Source organism: Rhipicephalus sanguineus, chromosome 8, assembly GCF_013339695.2.
Source record: "Rhipicephalus sanguineus isolate Rsan-2018 chromosome 8, BIME_Rsan_1.4, whole genome shotgun sequence".
Lineage (NCBI taxonomy): Eukaryota > Metazoa > Arthropoda > Arachnida > Ixodida > Ixodidae > Rhipicephalus > Rhipicephalus sanguineus.
This window is the reverse complement of record NC_051183.1, coordinates 75,376,488-75,396,831: the sequence shown is the minus strand read 5'-3', so window position 1 is coordinate 75,396,831 and position 20,344 is coordinate 75,376,488. Positions and strand designations below refer to the sequence as shown.

The following is a 20,344-nucleotide window of genomic DNA, read 5'->3' as shown; positions in this document are numbered from 1 at the left end:
CGAAGCGACGCCGAGTCTACACGCCACGCGCTGACGCGTTAGAACGCGTGCGTGTGGTTAGGGCTTTAGCGTCACTAGAAGCGTCACTCTCCGCGCATGCACCATCGATCGAGAGCACCTTACAGCGGTGCCGACGATGGCATTTTTTTTTGTGCCACGAAATTTCGTACAATTGATATAACAATAAAAAATACAGTAGATGAACTCTAGCACTGTGATAACTACTCCGCAATGTGGGCCTTCGGTAACATTCAAGCGCTTTGAATATTCGAATGAAGATTAGAGTATTCGAATTCGCTTCGACATGGCTTAAATGTTTCCAATACTTCGAAGTATTCGAAACGAATGAACAGCCGTATTTTACCGCATGTAACCCACCTGAAATGATCGTTTCACTGTATTCTGGCGCCGCTACGCCCTGAAGCCCCCTATTCACAAGAAAATGAGCTCTCGCGCGAAGCCACGCTTTGTGGTTATGTCTGCGTCTTATCTGCAGCCCGATTATTTTTAGCAGCGAAGTGGTTTAAGCCGGCATAATCTGTCCAACGTGAACGAAAATTCTAAGGAGGATATGCGCCACAGGAATTGGGCAAGCCCCACTACCGAGTACAGCAGGTGCGAGCGTTAAACAAAAACTGTGCTCGGCGAAGTGGTGCACGTGAATCACGCGAAAAGAGAGAGAGAGAGGGAGGGAAATAAAGCGAGAAAAGGAGACACAAGAAAGAGATAAGAAAACAGAGAGCAAAAAAGAAAGAGAAAGAGAGAGAGAAACGAAGAAAAGAGAGGAAGAAACACAGAAATGAAGAAAGACGAAGCGATAAATAGAGATAGAAAGAGAAATGAAAAGATTGAGAAAGAGAGAAATAGAGAGAGATAGAAAGAAATAGAATGGAAGAGATACATAAAAGAGATAAAGAAAGAGAGAAAGAGGCAAATTAAAAGAAATAAGGAAGGCCACCCAGCTCCCCTCTTCCTTCAGGTATGGCAGCAATAATGTGCAGCTTACCATAATATTTTTTTTTTAGGTTTAAAGGCGTGTTATACAGGGCTCATACGGGTTAGGTATGGCAAATTTTGAAATCTAATGTACTTAACTGCTTCTTACTAGCCCTATAATACTACTCAAATCCTAGTACACTACTCAAATTTGTTCGAATTTATTAGATACTACTTACCAATTGCTTCAACTTCGCATCGCGACAAGAAAGTATATTCGCACGAGCCTACGGAAGTTTGTACAATGCATAGTGCAGATGGACATCACCAACCTCTGTGCTTGAAGCTTCAGACTTTCATATGCCATTATTTATTATGCGTTACGTTTGTTCAATTTAAGCGCTCATACAGCATAATTACCCATTGAAAACGGTTGCGCTTTAACTCGATATAAAAAAAAAACTGATCAACTTGAAAAGTCACAGCTGCTTGAAGACGGGTGTTGGTTAGGCAAATCTCTTTCCTAACTGCTTCGCATACTGGTTGAACTACCATGCTTCTAGCTTCTGTAGATGCAGGAACGAGACTGCCGTGCACTGACGTTTTAACGTCTGTAGGAGACAACAAAGTACATCTTCAGCTTAATAAACTGGCCCTATTTCTTTGTGCAAAAATAGGTCAACTTTGCATAGCTCATTCGTGAAGTTGTTTTTTAGAGAAAGTTTCGTCGGCCGCAAAAAAAATGTTATTTTTTTACACTAGGTGATAAAAATTGCGCTTTCCAACTGGGCACAAACGGAAAAATTACAAACACCTTGTAATTACCACTTCACCTTCTTTATCCCGTTGAAAATTTGTTTTACTCGTGCATACTAATTGTAATGCTGAATAATAATATAATAATAATAATAATAATAATAATAATAATAATAATAATAATAATAATAATAATAATAATAATAATAATAATAATAATAATAATAAAGCTAGAAGAACAGAACATTGAGCTCGTTAGTATAGGGATTCAGTAAGGATAAATTGTTGTCTGGTTCGCTGTCCTTGCGTCCGTGGCTTGGCCTTTTACTGATGAATCATAGCGTTTATTTATTGTGCTCAACCTTTGATTGAATTTCACTGTGTTAAACCACTCTGTTAACCGCGGGTCCCGTTGCTGGCATTGGACTTTGGCACCCTCGCCGGCATATTAGCTTGATATAATTCTCGCCTGAACAATTTAAAATACTGTAAAACCTCGGTGACACGAATCCGAAGGGGTGACCAAAAATATTCGTATCATCCGAAATTCGTATCACCAGAAAACATGGAAAATTAGTATGCGACAAAAGAAAGTTGGCGTACGTTTTGATTCACTGTCTCTCAGGGCCGCAGCGACGTCATGAACAGCTATGAATGATTGCCAGTAAAGTTTTTAGACGTCAATGATCATACTTGTACTCGTAGATATACGGTGCATGCGCGCGTGCGTTATTAATGAACCAGATGTGTTGTGCCCCATGACCTCTAGTAGCCCCTTCCTAATCTTACTACGCTTTTTTTTGCATGACACCAAAGCACTGCGGCGAAAGTCACTTAAGAATAGCTTTGCACGCGATAGATGAAGGAAAGAATACTTTAGAATCGCTGTCCTTTTATGCTGTTATTTTCTTATCGCGGTGGTGTTGGGAGTACATTTCGGGAGATTTACGGCCATGCCCGCACAATCGAGAGGTTTGCTCACACTTTGGGAGTCTCCCGTGCAAATCGGAGAGTTGGCAGGTGTGCGCGTGTGTTGCGAGGCCTAGCTCCTTCGCCAAGACCGTCCGTTTCGTCTTCTGGGGTCTTCGTTCACCTTTCATGGGACTTCATGACGGACCCGCAGCCCAAGTTTGTCTTGTTTCATAGAACGTCCGATTGCGTGGGCATGTCTTGCATCGACGTGGCAGGCACGTGTTAACACAGTGCAAACACGCTGCAGCCTCGAGCACAAGAGCACACGTCAACGCGTCGGAAAAAAAAAAAAAAAAACGCGACGTCAACGTCATCTGTAATCTAAACGCGAAGGCGCATAAAGGCCTCCAAGATTCGCGCGCACTATCTCTGAGGCAACGACGCACCGCTGATGGTAGCGCAGCGGGCATGCACGCGCCCGAGCGGGACTGCCGTGGCTTCCCCGACAGCGCGGGCAGCACCTGTTCGTACCTGTGCGCTAGCGTACGTTCGTATCAAACGTGCGGGGTGAAAATCGGTTCGCAACATCCGTACTCCAATACATTGCAGGCTAATGCGCCTTAGCCGGGACCGCAGCAAAATTCGTATCGCCCCGAAATTCGTACGAGCCGTGATCGTATCACCGAGATTTTACTGTAAATTGATGTCGAAACTGAAATCATTGTTTCGTGACATGAGTATGTGGTGCCCACCAACCAGAATTGGCACGCTGCCCTATGCTATGTGGTATACGAGACTTTGTTTACAATTTGCCGAGTATCGGAGTTTAGGATTTACGAATCTTGGCAGTGACGGTCCTTGCCTTCATGATTTCTTGCGCAGCAATGCCTCCTATGGCCGCCTGCATGGGACAAAGGGAGCCCACCGACACGCAGGCCATCGTGGTGAGCACAGCCTCGTCCAAGCTCGCCAGTGGCGAGGACAGCGACGAATTCTTCGCTTTGGCCATGTGCACCACCTCAGCTGCATCCTCCTGCGCAAAGAGGAAAGACGGGTAAATAAAATTCAGGGTGCGCAAATACAGCAGACTCCCAGAAAACGGAAATCGTCAAACGGTATGGCTACTCAACTGGAACAGCAGTCCCTTAACTGGTTGTATTCAGCGTCGGCCGCACCAAGAGATTGAAGATTGCAGTCAACCTCTCCGCGACAAGTTATCGCAGTGAGCTAGCACTAACCGATAGGCATAGGCCGAGCAGCTACGGCTTAATAAGCGGCCAGTGAAAGCAGTTAAACCTGAGTGTACGGTACCTCTATGCAAGGAATCCCTAGATTTTACGAATTTTTCTGAGTATTCAGTGTTGTTCTCACCGATGCCAACAAACTTGTGTCGTCCATATAATCAAGGTGTCGCGGTATTTGACCTTAATGTGAGGAATCTATACGGCACTTGCCATTTATTATATTTAAGTGTAACATTACTGAAAATTCGTATGTAGAGCGCTTCAGGTTTGTAATTACAGGAATAAAAAAATAACATAGGAGGTAGGCTATGCGGGGAATGCACGCGATCGCGGCGATACCTAAACTGCATGCCACAAGGATGATACAGACGCCGCTACAATAGCTAATGCAGTTTGGCGGAAAGCCGAGCCATTTCATACCATGACCTTCGAAGTTAGAAGCCTGCCTGCTTGCTCAGTAAAAAGTCCTTTGCTTTGTGGGCGTCTGTGTTAGGCTTATTTCTTTCTCAGTGTGGTGACATGCGTTTCTTTCTTAGGGGTGTCGGCTGGCTATGAACTATGGCCAGAAATGCAAGTTTGTCTGGAAGACAAACTTGCAGTTGTAAATGTGGTTACGACGGGTGAGATGAATGATAATGCTACCCGATTCAATATCCCAGCAAGCTCAAGGAAAGTGTCTACAACACAGCGGAGTCGGCCACAAGGAAAAAAAAAACGGGACAGGACTAAGGACATCTGCGTACACCGATGTGGACACGGCTATTTTCAAGTGGTTCTTCGTATAGACCACCATGAAACGGGCCCATATATGGGACGAACATTGAGCAAAACCTAAGGACGTTTGGCCGCGATGCCCCAAGGCAAGTAACACACTGCTTCTAAGGATTTAAGAGCCAGCACAGTGACGGCGGTAGAGTTATAAGCAGCCTTGTGGGTGACCGGGCTGCCATGAGGGGGTGTATTTGTGCTCCGGCAGTGCGATGGCGTCGTTCTGCCAAACGTTGTCCAATCGCACGCCGGCGCTCAAAGAAGACGACTGTCGTGGTGGCAAACAACGGCAAACAATGGAAACTCCGCGTGATCGTGTTGCTTTGTGCTGACAGCAGAAAAGGAACTGCGCTAGATTTTGAAAGTTTATCAAGTTTATCGTTGAACGTGTTGCGACGTCACGCTAATCTCACCGGACCATGAGGACGCTTTGGTTTACTTTCATCGGAGCGCCGTGTTAGAACAATCCTACAGCAAAAGACACAGGATAAAATCAAGGAGATTTCTCTTTCCTTTAAATGTCTGGAAGTATTGCGGCCAGGTTTGGCACAGTCGTATTTTGTCTTGTCTTCTGCATGATCTATGCCTGTATTTATTAGAATAATAAACTGCATATAACAAAAAGATGGATCTAATGATAAATTTTTTTTCTAGTTCGTTTCGTCGAGTTTAACTTCCGCATTAAGCTCTGCGAAGCGACAGAATGAGTCAAGGCTCTGCGGAGACTCAGTAAATCGTTAGTATGTTGAGTTGTATTAGCGAGGTTTTACTGCATAAAAGTCACGTACCTTGTTCCAAGGGCGCGGTAGACGCGAATGTTTCTTTTGGAAAGCATGCAGGGCTTGGAATCCGACGTGCAGCAGGGTCGGGCGATCCGGGTCGGCGTAGCTTGACGACAGGAACACGGGAGACACTAGGGACTCCTTCAAGGATTTCTGAAAGACACAGAGTCGTTGAGCCTTTCAGCCATCGATTATGCATGACTGCTGAAGTGTCTTTCGTCACGTACTGTCAAACCAGGTTAAACAACTTCCATGCAAAATATTTTTTTTTACTCGAGCTTCGGCTAGCGTTGTGTAGGGCCTGTACCCTGGCTTTGTAGCTTCAAAATGGGGCCAAAAAGTTTCATTAAGGAGGCTGCTCAATGTCGGCAGCTTTCACAAGTGCAAAATTAGCATCCAGTTTTTAAAATCTGGGAAACAGGATGTATATTACTACGCAACAGTGGTAGTTACTTCCACTGACTAAAGCCACTTCAGTCAAATTTTCAGAAGAGAAGAACGACGTTAGAACACGAACGCCAGTTGTTACCTCTGAGCAGTGCTGTATGCATGCGCTGTTGCAAATATGGTACACCTGCATGTCATCTTCCCAGACTCTATTTTTTACGCAACGCTATCTGGGTCTATCACTAACACGGGGGTCTACTCACAAAAAAAAAATAGAATTCACTGAAAAGTAAGGATGGGCTGCAGCGAATACGGCAAACATTCCGAAATTTTGACCGGTAGTTTACCGAGGCCCCTGAAGCGGAAAGTGCACAATCGTTACAATGTGCCAGCAGAATGCAATAAGCTTTGTCGACCTGAAGAGTGGTCAAAACCTTCGCCCAATGTTGGCGATATCCTGAGTCGAGGATGCTCTGCCTCATCCGCCGTGCCCTGCTCACCAAGCTTGCCTGGTAGAATGGGCTCAGGGTTGGGGCTTGCAAGCTGGGCGTCCCATTGCTAATGGGCTGTTCGTCGAATCATGTGGCGCTGCGCTAGGCACACTCTCTCCCCTTTCCTGAAACGCCTAATTTCTAGTGAGGAGCAGTGGGAGGCCGCCTTCCGCAGGTCGAGGCCCGTCGTTCAGGAGGCCATCCTGGGGTGGGCTGAGAGGGTGGAGGTGGCCTACTTCAAGTGGTTCCTCCCCCTTACCCTCTGTCCTATTGCCCATTCCCTTTAGCCAGGGGAAAGTAAAGTTGTGCATTCATTCAGTGCCGGTTTGCTGATGGGCTGGACGTCAGTGCAGTCATAACCGCACGTGATGTGGCATGGGGACCTTGCAGCAATCGCATTCTTTGTTGCAGCTCATTGGAAATGGATTTTTTAACTAGTGGGGAGGCGACCTCCTTTTACGAGCCATTCTAGCTTTCCGAGCACCTTTTAGACTGCCATATATTTTGGAGTTTCGCCATCAACATCGAATGTAGGAATGCAGCTATACTTTTTGGTCACGTAGATACAGCCGTGGTAGACGATGCTTAGGAGCCCACAGACAAATACCTGCCTCATAAGGTTCCTCGGGATGAAGTTCTGGCAATGGTCGTGCAGTGTAGACATTGAAACAAACGGCCTTCATGGTGTCCGTACAACCGCCACTCATAATAATATCCACAAGACCGAGTGCAAATTCTGCAAAAAGGTACTGCCTAGCGCGCGCAGCTTTTTGCCACAATAAAGGAATTTCCTTGGCGGTAAGTGAGAAATCTCTTGTGTACATTTTCTTGTTTTAGCAGTAGTAGCAAGTCCACGTACAGTAAAGCAATAACGAACGTTTACGTACACCGGTTTATATATACAGGACTCCGTGACGCAATTAAACTGTTCATAATGCGGTGACTCAGCTTTACAGGAACAGGCCTCACTGTATAACCACATTAAGGACAGCAGAAGAAGAGGAAAAATACGCAAAAACTAACAATTATTTTTCAATCTCAACTAATTATATCAAAACCCAATACAACAAATGCAGGTACAGTGAATCACTAGATTGCGAGATAAAAAATCTTGAAAATACGTGTATTGCAACCCATACGTGTAAATGAACATTTTATGCTATAATAAAACTGTTTCAACTAGGTTAAACTAAGATCAGTGCTGTTAAACTTGGGATAGATGATTACTCTCGAATACTCTGCTGTGTTGTGCGAGAACACAGATCAGCTAGCGTCAAGAGTGCGATGAAACTCACAAACTCGATGTCTTTCGGCATCTTATCTGCGTTGCTACGCCACCACGTCCACAGTCCTTGAACCCAGTCGTGTCTCCGACGCTAAAGGTGAACGGCCCTAAATAAACGCAAAGAAGAAAATAATGATCAGAACAATAATAAAAGTCAGCAATGCTCGTTTATTAAAAAAGAAACATGCCTGATGGGGCATTGAGGAAACAGCGTCGTAAATCGGATCTTTGATTTCACGACTTAAACAAGGAAATGCATAACATGAATTGTAATGTTATTAATTTTAAAGTTACGAAGCAAAAGCTTTCCCACACAGCATTAACGATCAGAACAAAGTGCCAACAAACGAGGAACTTAATGAACCAAACACCAGCACAATACACGGCTATCACAATTATTTGATGAAGAAATGTAAGTCTTAAAGGGACCCTGAAACGCTTTTGGCGATTTTGTACGAACACATTGAGCCGGTAGAGCAAGTCCTAAGGATCATTTACAGACCGATTTAAGCTCTGTGCGTAAACTGTGTAATTTATTACAAGGCTTTGAAGCTGCGAATCGCCACCGATCACAGCGGCTCAGCCAAACGCGTTTTCAAACCGCCCACTTCCAGTGCGCGTCGTATTGGAAGCGCGACGTCACGCAGGCGGTTGATCTGATTGGATATGTCCAGTACACGTCACTGAACCTCCTGCGGGCAGCGAGCGTCGTCTGCCTGTGTTGCAACGTACTCCGTGTTGACGTGAGCTGAGCGACAGTGTTTATTTCGAGGTTTCTTGGACGAAATGATGTGCCCTAGCCGTGTTGTGTACCACATATCTAGCAATTTCTAGCAGTTGGTGACTTGTAAATCTGCGACATCGTGCAATGTTCGTGAGGCATCTGGCGAGCGGAATCCCTTCAGCTCGTCGCTGCAATGAGCGTCGCGCTCTCGCTATCCGTTCAACGCCACGATCCACGTTTTTGTGGCTGTAACTTCACCCCTGAAGACACAACCACGTTGCCTGGGTTTATGCTTATCGGTGATCGTTCTGGAATTATTTTCGTTTGTCCGCATGCTTTTGCAGATTGTCGCCGTACAGGAAAATAAAATAAGGTCTGCTGGTAGTGTGGCGGCACCTGTCGGAGCAGAAATCAACCACTCCGCGAGCTTCGTCTTTGTTGGGCCTCCGAGATTGCGAGCAACCCGTCCGCGTACAATATCTGAGGCCATGGCTCGGCGAAGCTCAAACCGTCGAGTGCGCTCATGAGAGCGCTGCGATCGCCGGCGATGTCACGGTGTCTGTGAGTGGAGGGAGCAAGGCAGTGGTGAGGAGGAGGGTATAGATATATATTCCGTAGCCGCCTTGGTAGACAGTGCGTCGCTTAATTTCTGTTGCGAATGATTTGGGGATGCCCCTGCCTAAACGCTGACAAAACTTCAAAAAACCGTTTCAGGGCCCCTTTAAGTGACGAGGTGTAATTACGACACAGTTTTTAAGGGGCGAAGCTCCGTATAGCATCACGTGGTCGGTCGTCGCTCCATCCGGCGTTCCCCCGCCGTCGCGTCTCCCGTATCATTCAATAGATGGCGCTATCCCATAGAGATGCATGCAAACTGCAGTTGGGTGACGATATACTAGATGGCGCTGCCCCATAGAGATGTATGCAATATGTGTGAAAAAAAAGAAAAAAAGAGAAAAAAGCAGCGGCACCCTCCACGCTAGATGGCGTGGAGTAATAAAAGCGGCGTATCGCTTTGATTACTGCTGGGCGAAACCACACTGAACATTTCACGGTGTAACCATTATTGCTTCAGGAACTTCGCCCAAGCTCTTCATCATTCACCCATGGATATGCTGTAATTTTTTTCTGAGAGCGAATGCGCGCAATGTTATTGCTCAGCGTTCATTTATTTGCGGAACTAGCAGTAGCACGAATAAAACAGAACAAAAGCAGGACAGTGCCGAAAATTCGCAGCACTAAAAAAGGTGGCATTATGTTACCGGAGTGTCTTCCAATGTTGTGCGCACATCGCATTTTCTAGTTGAGGCCATTAGTGCGAGACTCATTGTGTTTGAACATAAATGTTATGGGCAACTCAAAGGATTACTGGAGTTTGAGCCGAAACAATGATAGCTTGCCTGCTGTTACGGTTTCGGGTGACACTAGGGCTTATCTAGAAGCCAAGAAGGGTGACTTCCCTCAAACGTTGACTTCCTGCGATTAAAGGTCGATTGCAATGCAATTTCAGTTTGACTGAATTCATTGAGAGACACAAGTGTACGCCACTGAAGCAATCATGGTGCCGCAGCTGGTAATGGTAGTTCTCTTGATACTAGCCGTCAGACAGCAGAAAAGCAGAGGACACATGCAACCGGAACTTGTTGCTTTGATGTAGGTCCCTGTAAACCGCGTCCCCTAATCACTGATATGAGATGAAGCAGAGAAGCCGCGCGTTGCAAGGCATGCCCTAGTCATGCGTCACTACCGTTAAGTGGTACTGGGAGCGTTTCTTTTTCCGTATAAAAAGCGGCTGTTCTCGCGAACTTTCCGAGAGGCTTCCACTCGTGTTTGAAGCGCCAAATTTGCACGGAGGATCTTTTGAGATCCTCCATGTGAGACTTGGCCTTTACAAGTGACCAGACTAGGCCTTACGTGTGATGACTAGGCCTTACATGTGTCGTGGCTAGGCTATGCGAGACTATGCCTTACACGTGATTACTGGGCCATGTGAGACTACGTCTTATATTTGATTACTAGGCCGTACATTATAGGAACTAACGACAAGAAAGCCAAGGAAAATATAGGGGATGTTATTTGTAGTAGTTATGATGTAAATGTGAAGAAAGTGAAGTGGACGAAAAGATCACTTGCCGCCGGGAGAGACCGAACCTACGACCTACGAATAACGCGTCTGATGCTCTACCACCGAGCTACGGCGGTGGCTATGCTCCCGTCCACGTTATAGGGTATATATGTGCACTTAAACCTAGGAGTGTTAGTCAGCGCCGCTAGTAGCAATCACGGCGAGTGTGGAAGACTTTTTCTGCCTGCTGGTGTCACAAAGCACGTGATCTCTTTACGAACTAGCAGCTCACCAACAATGCTCAAAAGGATGACCAAAAGTTATGTTCTGCAGTCGCCGTCATGGCTTCTTTAGCGACGCTAACACTCCCAGGTTTACGAGGGGCGTTCAATAAAGATTTCCCCTGACTAACTGCCATTTATTGCAGGATGCTGAAACTGCGCATGTGTAATGACGTAAGTCACTGTAGGTCACGTGCCAATTTGCAACTCTAAACTAATAACGGTCTTTCTTTTGGAGGTGCTGAAGTGGTGTGAGGTGTGATAATGGATGCAGTGGAATACAGAGCAGGAGTCAAGTTCCCGTACTTGAAAGGCCGCACTCCAAGGGAGACGTTCGATGAGATAAAAGAGGTTTATGGGGAGGATTCCCCATCATATGATGTAGTGAATAACTGGCATCGTCAATTCAAATATGGTCTGATTTCCGTGGAAGCGGCTCCGATTGCAGGGCGACCCCACTACGCTGTCAATGAACACACCATCCAGCAAGTGAATGCCGCCATTTTGGAAAATCGCCGCATTAGCGTTCGAGACCTAGCCCAACATGTCAAGATTAGCGTGGGCTCCATGGAAAAAATCATTCAGGACCATCTTCATATGCGTAAGGTATCCGATCGCTGGGTTCGCCGGCTGCTCGCACCTTTCCAAAAGCAGGTACGAGTCGAATGCTCCCAGGCTCTTTTGACCATGTGCCATGGAAACCAGCAGGACTTTTTCAACAGACTGATTACACAGGATGAATGCTGGGTCCATCACTATGATCCGGAGACTAAAGTCCAGTCGATGCAATGGAAGCACTTGGACTCGCCGCCTCCAAAGAAAGCATGCACCCAGCCGTCGACGGGCAAGGTCATGCTCACAGTCTTTTGGGACCAGCACGGAGTAGTCTTGATGGATTTCCTAGCAAAGGGTGCCACGATTACTGGGGCAAACTATGCTTCACTGCTGCAGAAATTGCGAGAGACCATCAAAAACAAGAGACGTGGCATGCTCACCAAAGGCGTCCGCCTTCTGCGAGACCATACCCCAGTTCACAACTCACATGTTGCCCAGACGGAAGCACGCTCCTGCGGCTTTGAAATTCTACCGCATTCCCCTTATTCATCCGACCTCACACCGTCGGACTTCCACCTCGTTCCAACATTGAAGTCATATTTGAAGGGCAAGCATTTTCCAGATGATGAGATTCTGATTTCTGAAGTTACAACATGGCTTTTGGAGCAACCTGTCGACTTCTACAAGTGAGGTGTTTATAGTTGCATAAAAAGATGGGAGAAGTGTGTGTCCCGGGGTGTCACCTATGTAGAAAAGGACTAATAAATCTGCAAAGTTTCGTTGCTCTCCGTCCACAGGAAGTGGGTCAGGGGAAACCTTTATTGAACGCCCCTCGTATGTGCACATGTATACCCCAAATAGTGGGCGGGAGGATGACCGCCGCCGTAGCTTAATGGTAGAGCATCGGACACGTTACCCGAAGGTCGCAGGTTCAGTTCCTGCCGGCGGCAAATTATCTCTTCGTCCACTTTACTTTCTTCACACTTAATAATTACTTCAAATAACATGCCCTATACTTTCCTTGGCTTTCTTGTCTCTTAGTTCTAATTAATGGTTGCGTCTAGGAAAAAAAAAAAAACGAGCCCTTAAGATTCCCCTTCCTTCATTCATTACTAGGCCATTTGAGACGAGGCTTTGCACGTGATGGCTAGGTGGTGGGGAACGAAAACTTTGTAGCAGTTAGCGTTTAATGGGAATAGGTCAAAGCGCAAACCCCGCTTAATACTGTTTTCCAGGGCACGGTCTAATGACAACCAAACAACTGTTACGTTGGCATGACATGAACGTCGACTGCGATGACAATGACCCGTCTCATGAATTACGGACGCAAAATTAGGTGCTGATAAATGGGTTGCCGTTTTTCGAGCGCCCATAGCTTCTTCCGTGTTTTCGGCACCGTTGCCGTGTTACTCCTTTGAACAATTCTTAAGAATAAGCGCTACTTACCAAGGACTTTGACTCTCATGGGCAGGCACTCGTTGATCTCGGTCATGCCGTCGACTTCCGAGAAAGCGACGAAGTCTCCATCTTCCAGACCGTGCCGCACTTCGTCCAAACACGTCACGACGGCCTCTTTGTCCTGTGGGACGGACGAAGTCAGGGAAAAAAAAGAAACTATTTATGTATCCCTTCACAATTGAAATATGAGCCCAGAGTTCCATACGGCAAATGTCTCGCATAAATATTGTGCGCACTTGGAATTCTGAACTTCCTTACACAAAACATTGGGCTACGCTTAAGCCTCGCCTTCAAGAGTTGAACGCGATAGCGATACCCGGCCTCATCCTCATCGCGCTCTGTTTCGCTTGTCATTATGTTCAGTCGCCCAGCCAGCCACACAAAAGCACACACGACATACCTATAGTAAAGGTAAAGGTTTCCGCCCTCTTTAACAGCACCTTTATGAAAACGGTGTGCCCACTGCGTGCAAGAGAATGCGCGCACTAATGCGTGGGTCCTTTGCAATGGGTGGCATGCTTTAAACCAGCAGCAATCACGCGTGATACTTTCTCGAAATTGCGATTCAGCCACTACGTGCTCATAAGAGAATACGGGCAGTAATGTGTGTGCCTTCTGTAATGCGTGGCCGGCTTTAAACCACGAACTCTTTATGCGATTCACATGGTCTAACGCCCGATGGCAACGTACGCTCGTACCACGTTTTACTGCGAGATAACTTCTTGTACTGGGACGCCTGGTACACAGGACGGGTATGTTTGTGACGCATGAAATTTACTTTCAGCGCAGTTCAAAGCATTGGCGTGGCTCTGTGGTAGAACAAGCTGCTTGCCACGCCGAAGGCCTGAGTTCGATTCCACGTCGGGTACGTCATTTTCTATCATTTGCATCAATGGAGGTTTTTCGGTCACGGACAATGATGATTTTCGGCTCACAGGCAATGACACCGACAGCGACATTAGAATTTCTGCGACACGGGCTCTTTAATGCTATTAAGTTAAAACAGTAGCGACTTCCGAAAGCAACACTGAGGTAATCTAAACACACCCATAGCTCCAGCTTAGGCTAGAAGTACCAATTATTTTAAGTTAACTCACTTATCTTGCGTCACATTACGCCACGATAACTGCAATATAACATTACTTAATTTCAATTTTGGTATAATGGCACATCCTCTGACACAATAATAGATTAATCGTAAACGTGTACATCTTACTATGCACTAACTGTGATACAATTTGCTATATGAAAGTAAAAACGTGTCAGACTTTGCAGACAAGAGAGATCAAATAGCTTTTCTCGAAGTCATGCCACGCACCTTGCTGATGGAGGCGAGCAAGACGGAGATGGGCCGCTCGCCGTTGGTGTCGAGCACGCGAAAATTCTCACCAAAGTCGCAGAATATCTGCCTGTAACATGAAAGAGACAAAGACGTGAAGAACGGCAACGTTCTTAAGCTGTATATAGACAACAGACATTATGACAAATGTGTACGAAACGTTTTGCATGCGACAAACGTCGAACACCTTCCAGGCAAGCTAGCCCCGCCACTCCCCAAAAGCTTGGTTGACAGTACAAACGAATCATAACTATGCACTTTTTCAGGGTTCGTGCTTTGCTAGTTCGCGGAGTTTCGGGTCACTTCAAGCTCGGGTAGCATGGCCTCCGGTTCCAGGTCGTATGGCGTTCCGCCCGTCTCTCATTAGCTGCTCAAAGTGAGCGTAGAATGACACATGAGCTGAAGGACATTCACCTTGTGTGGGAAGGGCGTGCGGCGTGAGCACAAAGCAGTTCTTAACGTCTTAAAGGCACTCAGTCTATGGGAGATACCGTAATGAAAAATTGCGGACAACGTCAACGACCTGGGGTTCTCTAGCACGCATTGACGTAGCATAACGTAAGCTACAAACATCACAGTGCGAGTAATGTGCTCCGAAAGTGGCGAGATCACTTCACTCCAAGAGGAAAAATATCGGCACATTCAATGAAGTGCCTCAACTGCCCTCAATGTGGACACTTCGCGCCACTTTTTTCAAGTCTTTGATGGTTTGACAATTTTTTGAGATTTTTTTGTGACGTTATCACAATCAGCAGGTAGTGTTGCCAACGTATTTGATTACGTCCCATTTTGCTTGTCCGTCCCTGCCCACAACCAGTTGCATGATCAGACAAATGTCGTCATAAGAACCTCGTATAAGACAGAGGAGCAGTTAATAGGGACTGCGCACGAATAGGCCCAGTGCTCATTTGCCCATACCTAGTAACCGGGCTTGTGTACAACGCTCACCGATTAAAACACGGCAGTTTCAGGCAATGTAACAGCGATGCGTTCGTTTCCATCATTTTCAGCTTGTTTTGTATCGGCATAATTTCGAATGCAAGCCTGATATCAGAGTCAACATCACTTTTAGCGGCCATATTCGTGGGGACGTGATTCGGTTATCTCAAGTAACTTGAGTTTTGATGTCGCCTTTAAATCTGTGAGCACTGTACTCAGAAAGATAGCAGCAACAAGCATTCACGAAGTAATGGTGAAACAATAAAAAAAGAAAAACAAAATAAACTGGGAGGACGCTTGAGCTTCGCTTTCAACAGCATAACGCAATAGCGTAATTCGAACGTGTTCGTCTCTCCTACCCAATCGCTAGCCTCGCTTCGCTTCTCGGTGGACACCTAAATCATACCACAAGTAAAGCCGAAGTGCGGACGCCCTCCGGCTCCTGTATCCATGCATGCAGCGCCATGTGTTGTCGCAAAGTACGCCATCGCTAAGCGCAGATAACCCCATGCGCACCCGTGTGCCCTTAGTCAAGTCTCTGCCACGCTGAAGCACCTCCGAGACGTGGGTACCACCAACGGTAAACGGTATATGCTACATGATGTATGCCTGGTGGCCGAGTGTTTAAACACATCGCGCCACGGAGCGAATGGTCGCATGTTCGTATCCCCGGTCCCACTCGAACCGAAAATTTTTATTATATATTTATTTACGTTCCCCTTGAAATTTAGCTCACGGACCACGCTGATTTTTTGCTCACATCCAACGACGCCGACACCGGCATTTCTGTGAAACGAGCTCTTCAACGGTATCGCGTTAGAAGACAGAAATGTGACCCTAATTCTTGGCTTATGTGGCTGGTAGCGGCACGCCGGCGTTCGTGTTCCCTGATGTAATCCTTGTGTGAACTTTCTGGTTTGTCGCACTGCTGAAGCGGATCTCAGAGGCCACGTAGAAAGAAGCGCGTAGTTGAGATATGCTCCGCCAGGAGCCGCAACGATCGCAGCTGCTAATAAGAAAACCATCTGCCATTTTAACAAACACAATAAATAAACTTTCATTAATTACTGTGATAGTTAAATGACCCTTGTTTTAGGTGTGTTGGTTTAGGTGTGTTTAGGGGTGTTGTATGTCTTGTGCTTCCCTCGCGATGTCCGCGCTAAAGTCACAGAGCTTACGAAGGTCGCATCGCTCGCTGCAGCGGCTGCGTTTGCGAAAGGAGCGCGCTATTCAAATAGAAATAAGTAACAACTGGGACAGTTAGTTCGCGCTCGTCCTGTGTGTACCTGTTTGTTCGTTTCGTGCGTCCTGCTTTATGTTTGAGCAGTGCGCTTCCAGTGTCTAGCTGTGACGCATGATAGTTCGCGCTCGTCCTGTGTGCGTTCTTTTCGTGCGTCCTTTGGGCTGGAGAGACGCGCTGGCAATTTCGAGCTGCTTTCTGTTCTTCGCGTTACATTCCACTTTATTGCTATTGCATTGAGTGCTTCGCCGTTAAGGCGAAACTATGACTTTTTTGAATGTTCGGAAAACCGGAAGTAAGTGCTCGACCGGAAGTGCTTGGAAGACAAACAAGAATGTCGCTCAGCGCCCGTACACTAAGAAAGAGCCTTAACTTTCGCTAGTGTTGACAAGTGTAGTCGGCGCGAGATTTTGTAACAAAATGACCGATGGCGACTACATTCCTCGTCAGCAAAAATTGCTCCCACACGGAACCAATGACGCCTACACTCGTCATACTTGTGTTTCTTGACGCTAGATGACCACAGTTTCCATCTTGGGCCATTTTTGTCTCGGCTTTCATTTTATTGTAGTTTTAGGGGCGAAGCTCCTCTCAGTCTAACCTTGTCCGGCGTAAGGCGTAACCGGCAGTATACTACGACCCATCACCGATCCTTTGCAAACTGCCCACTACTTCGTCTTTTCAAACATCCCACTACGACCCATCACCGATCCGTCACTTCACCGACCATAAAGCCGTTATAATGAAGGGGGAACGGAAGCCACGTCTAGCTACCACTTACGATAATAAAATTTCTTGTATAAATATATAGAGTGTTTGTCACGTCTTTGATGATGTACTGGGCTATCGCTTTGATTACTGCTGGGCGAAACCACTGATGATTTCACGGTGTAACCATGATTGCTTCAGGAGCATCGCCCAAGCTCTTCATCATTCACCCGTGGATATGCTGTGAATTTTTTTCATTCCACTTCCATTCAGGGAAGCCACCTTCGAGATAGCATTTTTATGAGATTAGTAAAATAGAGGAACCCCATTGAATTGAAACAATGGTTCTGTATTACTCAGAAAGAACAACTCCACGAATTGAGTGCAATATGTTTTTCGATAATTTTGGCACATTTTTCTTCTTTCCTTACGGTAGCCTAAGAGTTAATGGGCAGCAGCGCAGTGCCCACTCAAGTGGCGCAAGTGTAAAGAGGAGAGGCGGTCATACTACGCACCCACAGAGGCCGCGCGTGTCGGCCACGACGAGGGCGATGTTGTTGGCGTGCGTGAAGGCCGAGATGGACATCTGCTCCATTGAGGGGAGTGTCGGTCAGCACCACCACCTGTGACAAGATGGAGGTTTCCATATTTAAACTTCTGGGTGCTGGGTGTTCTTTCCGAACTCTAATACCTCCTCCACACAGACGCCGAAAATGACACTGTCCTGCTAACTTGAAAGGGCCCTGCAACACTTTTTCAGCGCGGCCATAAGACACTGCCTGTCGGTAGTTGAGGCTCCTGAGAACACGTGAGCCAAACATCATACCGCGGCACGCAGCCTGCAATTTACAATTAATTCTCAATGTCGGCTAGAAATCGCGCCCTGTTCTCTCGACATATGATGCCATAAACCCAAATGACCACACTACGTACCCAAGGTCAACGGCCACTGGCTGATTTGAACATCGCGAGCTGAATAGCTACTGCGGTCGCCGCGGGGTGCCACCACGTACCCGCGCTCGCGATCACAGTGAAAGTGAGGCGCGCGTTCCAAAAACAAAAAAAGGGAGTGCTCAAGGTCATGACGCGCGCTGACGAACAGACACATCATCTTACCCCCTTGTCATAGTGCTTTACAGCACCAGTGGTGCCGTTCAAAGGCCACAATACAATGGGTGGTAATTTTTGCACCTCATATATTGTTCATACCGGTACCTTTGTAATTGGGTTTGACTATGGTCTAGAAATGCAGTTAAAAAGAGCTAGTTCCAGGCGAAAGAACACGTCTGACGCTTTCTAACGTTTAATGCTAACAACAATTAATGCTAAACTCACCCGAAAACGTTTCAGGAACTCGTTGGACAAGGGCTCCGTGTGGGCCGTCACCGCGACATAGCTGTTGAGCTCGGCCAGCGAATCCATGCACGCCTTGGCGCGGTTCTTGCCAAGGCAATCCTCGTTGAGGTAGAACTGCATACACAGAGAAAATTGAGTTGAAGGGCAAGTTCCAGCCTCAAAACTATTAAACCAAACAGGAAAGGTTAGGCTAGATGGCCGCCAGTGCCATTGCAGAACAGGACTTACTAATGCTGTATGTCTACCGAGTGAAGTGAAAATCCTAATAACTCCGAAGATCAGGGAAAGATGGACGCTTGAAGTTCTAGAAAAGTCTTGAAGACGGGGTGCTGTTGTAGCCAACGCTTCGACAAGCGGTCTTGTCTTCTTAAAGACAGTTGCTGTCTTCGAGAAGACAGGACCGCTTGTCAAAACGTTGGCTTCAGCCACATGGGGTGCAAAAATTTTTCATACCGGATGATGCAAAGCAGACATGGGACTACTTGCAGACTTCAACTAGGGCCCGTATTCTGAGGCGATCACCTCTGCCTTTTTAGCTCATATCTTTAGCTGTTTTTCATATTGCGATAAGCCAAACATATTCAGCACCAGAGGTCTCTGGCTGCACATTCGTACATGCCCTCGTTGCACCGAACTGAACTGAACAAGTGGCGAAAGGCGGGCTAGTTGGTACATGTCTCGGAGGAGGAAAGAAGAGGGTAAACAGATTACCAAGAAAAGAAAATACAAGGACGAGCGCTGACTGCCAACTGATTACTTATTGGAAGAAACCAATAATGTATACGCAGGAAAAAAAAAGAACGATAAAACAAATACGAACAAAGATTAGGTTGCATTTCAATCAAGTAAGTGACGTTGCGTAGCGGACTTCCCTATCTAGTAAGGATGCCCCCGTCCTGGGGAAGCGCTATGGTGATAGGCACGCTAGGGAGATCTTTGCAACCTTTGTTATCAGCCAATGGGGCGAGAAGTGTGTAAGCGTGTCGTCTCTGGAACTACCACATAGTGGAGTCCGCAACCTGACCTTTCTTACTTGATTGAAATGTCGCCATTCTTCATGCTTGTGTTATCTTTTTTTTCCTATAGCACGGAAGACACCACAAAGGAATTAGAGAGGGAGGGTCCAAACCTGCGCAGACAGATCAGCCAGGGTGCAGTACTCCCTGGTCGTGGACGGTGACCGACTTGACTCCGCTGAGGATTATGTTCTTGGCAATCTCGACTCCCAGGCCGCGCATCCCGCATATGAGCACGTCAGATCGAGCCATACGCTGCATGGCGTCATGCCCCAGCACGTAGCTGCGAAAGAAGGCCATCACCTTGTACTGCAGACATTGATTTCTCTGAGGTGAAACACTTGCCTTACGAAGTAAGGCTTCTCCGCCGCACTATTCCACCAATTTCACGCAGCGCAGAAAATACTAGGGCTTCGTTTTGGCCTATCAGTAACAAGAGCCAGTTACGTGGTTGCACTTGAGTAAGGATTACCGACTGGTACGCTCAGAAAGCGTGCACTCACAGCTGCCTGGAGTACAGGCCCTCGTCAATGCTGGGCTGGTCTTGTGAGGGGCCATGCTGATCCATGCCTCCCTGCACAAACAGACAAAGTGCCATTAGAAGAACCTAGCGGTAAGGTCTCGACTGCACTCGCTTCTGCACAAATCTTTAAACCATTAGGAATTAAATTTTTTATTTCTTTATTCGAAATAAATAGCAGGCCCAAAGAGGGCACTGCGTATAGGGAGCTTCAGACTACTTTCCACGGTTTAGGCAGCTCACATTCACAGCCTATAATACGAAGAAATAGGTAATAAGCATGCGAAAAATAAACACTTGCGTGCGACGTCAAAGCACGCAAGCTAATGACTGTGTCACAGAAAGGCTCACAAAAGTAAACATAAGGTTTAGACAGTATAGGCTGTTTTACGGGATGAGTTTCGGTGTTGCTACGTTGGCCTGATAAGCCTTGCCGTTTGTATCCTTTCAAAAACAAAAGGAATAGCACTACGGTAACGCATACGCATGAAAACTGTTGGGTCGGTGCATTCGACGTTTCATGGCGTCAATAATTTACGTGGACATATACAAAAATAAGAAAACGAGGAACCCAGCCTTCAA

The 20,344-nt window shown here is 46.6% G+C and overlaps 1 protein-coding gene across 1 annotated transcript in view; it reads right to left on the bottom strand.

The window, feature by feature from the left end:
- Positions 1–19,812, bottom strand: part of LOC119403329 (ubiquitin-like modifier-activating enzyme 1) — a 58,920-nt gene extending 39,108 nt beyond the window's left edge. The window contains 13 exon segments of the mRNA XM_049418279.1: positions 1,489–1,547; positions 3,467–3,637; positions 5,405–5,551; positions 7,572–7,597; positions 7,600–7,668; positions 12,633–12,765; positions 13,963–14,053; positions 17,386–17,462; positions 17,464–17,493; positions 18,206–18,340; positions 19,356–19,382; positions 19,384–19,525; positions 19,746–19,812. Coding sequence (XP_049274236.1) covers positions 1,489–1,547; positions 3,467–3,637; positions 5,405–5,551; positions 7,572–7,597; positions 7,600–7,668; positions 12,633–12,765; positions 13,963–14,053; positions 17,386–17,462; positions 17,464–17,493; positions 18,206–18,340; positions 19,356–19,382; positions 19,384–19,525; positions 19,746–19,810 — 1,172 coding nt within the window. The 5' untranslated portion in view covers positions 19,811–19,812.
- Positions 19,813–20,344: the final 532 nt, after the last annotated feature.